This window comes from Charadrius vociferus, unplaced genomic scaffold (assembly GCF_000708025.1).
Source record: "Charadrius vociferus isolate BGI_N301 unplaced genomic scaffold, ASM70802v2 scaffold54, whole genome shotgun sequence".
NCBI classification, from domain to species: domain Eukaryota; kingdom Metazoa; phylum Chordata; class Aves; order Charadriiformes; family Charadriidae; genus Charadrius; species Charadrius vociferus.
In genome coordinates, this window is record NW_009648350.1 from 2,462,658 (window position 1) to 2,468,657 (window position 6,000).

At 44.5% G+C, this 6,000-nt stretch overlaps 1 protein-coding gene across 1 annotated transcript in view; it reads left to right on the forward strand.

The window, feature by feature from the left end:
• Positions 1-5,602, forward strand: part of CUX1 (cut-like homeobox 1) — a 210,345-nt gene extending 204,743 nt beyond the window's left edge. Inside the window, exon 26 of the mRNA XM_009885195.1 lies at positions 4,762-5,602. Coding sequence (XP_009883497.1) covers positions 4,762-5,473 — 712 coding nt within the window. The 3' untranslated portion in view covers positions 5,474-5,602. The remainder of the gene's footprint in view (positions 1-4,761) is intronic.
• Positions 5,603-6,000: the final 398 nt, after the last annotated feature.

Genomic DNA, 6,000 nt, shown 5'->3' on the forward strand with positions numbered 1-6,000 from the left:
AAATGAACAGTTTCGACAGCAGGGAGGTTCTAACTAACAGTAATGCTAATGCTCCAGACTAATTTTAAGTCATCCCTGAGGAACAGCAATATTCACGTATTGATGTAAGTAGTGCTTTTAAACAGAAAGTCTCGCTTTTGGGGTGGGCGTGGATTTAGAGATGTCCACTATTGAATATTTATAAATCCCATTGCAGTAAACAAGATTGGTCTTACTTGCACATGTACACTCACACAGACATATACTCACACATATATTCACACGTATAGGTGTGTGTTGTGTATGTTATGCCTGGGTCAGTTGGTGGGGGGGTGCTTGGAAGTGTCCTCTACTGGATGGCAGCAGAATTGCACTGCTTTCATCATACAATTTTCCTGCATAAGAGCAAAAAGAGGACTTTCTTTTAGGTCTTGAGTCACTGAGCTCTGAAAATAGGCACAGCGTGTGCTGTGTTTCTGGGAAGCTCTGCAGTCGTGAAGGACAGAGAAATGATAACCCCGAAATCAGACGTGGCCACAGATTTATTTCATTGGTATGATTAAATCATTGAGTCCCACTGAAATGAAATCAGATGTTGGTCTGTTTAGTTCCTTTCTCATATTAGAAGGAACCTTCTCCACATTTGAGCCATTGAAGTAGGTTTTGGCCTAGAGACACTGATTAAAAGAAACAATGCTGGAATGTCATATAAGAATTATAAGGATTTGAATAAACATATTATCAACTGTGCTTGGGATTGGGAATCTTAATTAGTGCAGCGGACTTTTCTCCAAGAAATTTGTGCTAATGAATATTGAACAGGTACAGTTAAGATACCAGAATTAGTATTGTTCTGCTCCTTCACTCCGAGCCAGTAATGTTCCCAATTAGTCCAGATTGCTAAACTTGTTTGTTTTTAGAAACTGCTAACATTTAAAGGGTATTTTCCACTTTGGCCCTTCTCAGCTTTTAACAGGCAAGTTGCTGAAGCAGAAGCAGCACAGTTTAATGAGATATCTCAGAAATATTATGCACAATAGCTAAATAATGTTTATAGTAAACAATATAAAATTTTAAAATTATAACCAATGAGTAATCGTATTTACACTGAATTTCATTGACTTGAATTTGCTACAGATGCAGCCTCTTTCACTGCTCAGAGTTCTCCAAATGCAGGCCTCTCTTCCAATTCCCACTTCTAGGCAATTATACACAAGTTGGAGGAATGCCTATGAAAATATGTTCCCTTCGGCCTGACAGCAAAATGTGCTGTTCTCACTTACGCAGACGAGTGCGGGAGCACTGGTGGCATGTGTCATCTTCCTCATTATCATGAGATCTCCTGTTTAGGCGTGCTGTGAGAAAGCGTGACAAGTCATGATTGATCAGCGTGTTTAGCCACACCGAGCTATACATTAATGTAGACTAGGTGCTGACAGTTGTATACAAAATAAAAGATATATAAACAAGGTGCTATAGGCTAGTGGGTAGCACAAGCCTCACAGCACTGAGTGATCTGGACCTGCTCCCAGATGTGCTGCTGAGTGTCCAGGTCTTTAAAGAGATGTTTCAAGCCTGTTTGGAGCCCTGGGTGCTCTGAGCGGTTGCCACCACTGAAAAATCGAAACACGTGCCTGTTCTTTTCCTCTGTACAATAATTTTCTTAGCTTTCATGCATGAAGTACTCTTAAATCATTTGCAGGGCACTGCAGAAGAGGTCCAAGTTACATGTTCTGCTAGGGAAACAGGGTCTGACTGTTCTGCAGCTCACGTATTATAAGAAATGGGTCATCTTCCCCCTCTTCATCTTCTCCAGGCCACATTTAACTTTATTTGTCTCTTTTATACTCTCCCTCAGCCATTTCTTTTCCAAACTGAAGAGTCATCATACAAAAGCAGTTCCCCATCTCAGACCATTTAGTTATTCTTTAATATAAATTTTCCTTTAAAGTAACTTCAGGTAAGGCAGGGTACAGATTTGGACAAGTTTGTCTCCTGTCTCTTGGGAATCCTGTTGCAGTGATGCTTTTCCTTTGGGATTCAGCCCAAACCTCACTTTCCAAAGGTGGTTGCTACAGCTGAATCTACCTTTATATCCACCAGATGGAAAGTCAGCACTGGTATTTATTTTCTGCAGCAAAAGAAACTGGGAAAAAAAAATCCTCAGCAGGTAAAGAAATAATTCACTTGAGAATATAAATAGGTATAAAGGATTTTGACATGTCTGCAATCTTCTCCAAGTCTATGGCTTTGCATCCATACCAATAACATAGCTGTCAGAACATAAGAATACACCTTACTTTGCGTTAGTGAAGCACATAGAGGACACAGAGGGTTTGAGGCTCTATTGTCTTAAGAATGGTACAAAAGAGTAGGAGGCAGAGATTTCTATCCCACTTCACATGTGGGAACTGGCGCATGAACTCATTAAGGTCACAGAGATGATACTACAGAAGCATCAGGAATTAAACCAAACTTTCTTGAATTGTAATCTAGTGCTCTTGGACCCTGAATTTCATTGCTCTTACACTGGGCGTATTTTTCAATGAACTGTAACATTATGCTTGTTTAGATGTTGTGTGAAGGCTTGTACAGGGAACTTCAACATATACCCCAGGAGATCTCTGATATTTTGAGTTACACTGATTAATGCCAACAGGATGTGTTGATGTCAAGGCCAACACCTTCCACTGAGAGGAACACTCTCTGGAATTTCCTAGCTGCTGTCACCGGTTCTTCTTCCCCATAGGGATTTAATTACTATGTTAATCAGGAGAGAGACTAGATTCCAGAAGCAATATATTGGGTGTGAATTCCAGGGATTTCCACGGGCATCGAACCTGTATTCTGTAGGGCTGTGGTCAGATACTCAGTGAGCATGTGTCATCGTTCAGTATCTTGCTGGAGCTGAGGTATTTTAAATGCCACACAGGCACAAAGCTCTTACCCGTTTCCTCTCCTGACCCGGGGAATGTTACAGAAGCAGCAGGTTCTGGATCAATGTCCATGCAGGGAGATTATAGGCATAAAAAGAGCCTGAGAATCGATGTTGCAGGATGCATGCAATTAATAGTAATAGAAAATTAATGTTAGTACCCTTGGTCTTCTGTTAGGTGAATAATATTCTCCTAGGGAAAATTACAGACCCCCTAAATCCTTCAAAAGTATAGAGTCAGCAAATACTGCTGAAATACTCTGTTGCATTTCAAGTAAGTCAATAATATCATTAGCTTCAAAAGCAGTATTCAGATGGTGTTCTGCGTTTATCCTATTTTTTTCCATTGTGTGCTGTCTTCTGTAGCTCATTTAGGGAAAAATGAAAAATGCGTACAGCCATCAGCATGGGGACAGCATTTCACTTGTGGTTCGCAAGACCCTTAGCAGTTGCCCCTGGCTAAAACCAAAAGCATCATCTTCACTCTGAAAGATAAAGTTTTGCTAAACTGTCTGTAGTCCCTGACCACAGGTCACTGAGGCTCCCTCTTGGTTGCAACTTAGGACCTGAATGGTGGTCATAACTGGTCCTACTGACAGAGCAGTACAGAGAAACAGTTGAACTAGACCCCTAGAGTTTTTCGTAAACTCTTCTGTACTTGTGAGGATATTTGGAGCTTCTGAAAAGAGAAGGAAGAGGGAGGAAGGACCAAGTTAAACGGCAAAGGTAGTGTGTTTGGGGTATTATTGCACGCTTCAAGTACTAGGAAGTGCGAGGTGGCACACCAGGCAGTTTTAACCACACATGGAGTGCGTTAATTCCCTTGAAATGCACTGCTTGCCTTGTCACTGTTCCTGTTCTGAAATCGATTTTTTAAATAAAAAATGAGGCTGAAGTCAGACTAGTTCATAGACTGACAACCTGTCAAAAGGCTGTGCTTCCCCAGAGCGGTTTCAGACTTTGTTTCATCTTCCTTTCTCCTCGGTGTCCAGGAGAACACCAAGGGGGTTGTCCAGGTTTTTTTCCTGGTTTGTTTTTTGTTTAGGCAAATTGTGGCTCATCTCTAGTAGAAATCGGAATTGTTTTGTATTTACAAGCCATTTTCTTCTGGATCTTGCTAGAAATGTATGCATATTTTTAACACCATCCCTTTTCTGGTCCGGCGTATTGTAAAGTTTCACCTTCCTGATGTCAGACTTTCAATGGGGATGGGAGGCTGCAGAGCCTTTCATCTCTGTCCCTTAAATCATGCCCAGTGCTGTAAAAATTGAGCGTACATTTATGAATGTTACTTAATTTAAAGTTGCAAAAAAAAGGGAGGGAAAGTGATCTGTCATTGGCTTTCACCAGTGATTATCTGTGTAAGGCTGATATTTTTGCATTACTCTGTAACGCCTGCTGTGGTTACTAGAAGGGGCAGTCATCAGCGTCAGATTTACAGTAAATACGCAAAATCCTGATTGAAGTCAGAGGGCTCAGTCTCAACCCTGAGCACTGCAGAAGTTACCAGAAATGGCTTATCTGCTCAAAACCCCGGCTGCGGCTGCCTGCCCCCCGCCAGGCCCTGGGGGAGCCCCGGGGCGGTCGGGGCTCTGCAGGCCCCATCCCTTCTAGCACGGCAGGCTGGGCAGCGGGGAAGGTGAAATTAAGAGCATCTTGACAATATTTCATGTTCTTCCAAATGCCTTTTCAGTCAGTCCTTTGGCTTTGAGGGGGTGAGGGTGTGACCCGGCTCGCTGCTGCTGTCCCGTAGCCCAGACAAAATGGCGTCTTGCCACAGGGCTGTGGTAGAGCCGGGGGGCTGCGAGTGACCCCCAGACTCACCATCCCTCTGCCTTGTCTCCTAGGTCTCGCATCCGCCGGGAGCTGTTCATCGAGGAGATCCAAGCCGGGAGCCAGAGCCAGGCTGGGTCGAGCGACTCTCCTTCCGCCAGAAGCAGCAGGGCCGCTCACAGCTCCGAGGGGGACAGCTGCGATGGCGTGGACGCAGAAGGCCCACCTGAAGGAAAGCCGAGTGGCCCGGAGGCGGATGAGTACAGCAATGCAACCACAAAGTCTCAGGGAGGGCCAGCGGAGTCGGCTTTCGAAGCGGGGGAAGAGGCACTGCAAGGCGCCAGGTCTTCGGAGAAAGCGGAGCCGTTCCAGGCGGAGAGCCTGGAGGACACCGACGACGAGGGCAGGCTCAGAGCACCGCGCCAGAGCTCTCCGCCGGCATCGCAGCGCCCGGGAGAAGCTCTGGAGACACTGCCAAACTCTGCCACGGAAGGGGATGCCTCTACCTCAGCTGCCTCCACCTCAGTCCTTACAGGGGAGAGCTCCTACAAGTCAAAAGAAAGTTCAGAGAAAATCTCCAGTGTGCCAAGTACGAGCTCGACGCCGGCCGCAGGCTCGCAGAAAGCCAACTCTCTCCAGAGCTTGTTCGGCTTCTCCGAGGCGGCGAGCTCCAGGAACACGCGAGACAGCTCCTTGAGGAAAAAGAAAGCGGCAAACTTGAACAACATCATCCACCGCTTGGAGAAGGCCGCGAGTCGGGAAGAGGCCGTCGAGTGGGAGTTTTGAGATTAAACTCGCCCAACTCTGGAGAGCTGGGAAGTGAAACTGGACCTCTACTGGTTTTATTGTGTTGCGCACTTAACCGCCCTGCGGGCCACAGGGCAAAAACGCCATAGGCCAAGGTGCATATAGAAAACAAAAAGGAGCGTTAAGCCCAATTTATGTTTGTGTTTTCGAGGAAGAAAACTGAAATGTGTAGTCAAGCTTTTTTGTACCCTGAAGTGTTTTTATTATTGCCCTAAGTGATTTCCACAATTTCTGGAATAACTCATACAGCTTTGCCTTGTGCCCTCCTCTTTGGTGTGGGCTTTAAAAAAAGAAAAACAGAAAAAAAAGAAAAAAAAAAAATCAAACCCACATATTAAAAGGGGGCTTTTTATCTGCCATCTAATGGCTACAGAGCGATAATACACTATTATCTTCTTAAACCAGGAAAAAAGGGGAGATTTTTCAAAAAAAAAAGAAAAAAAAAAGAAAGTTTTTTGTAGCTGTTCAGTTGCCACTAAGAGATTGCACAGTCAACCGACTCTAAA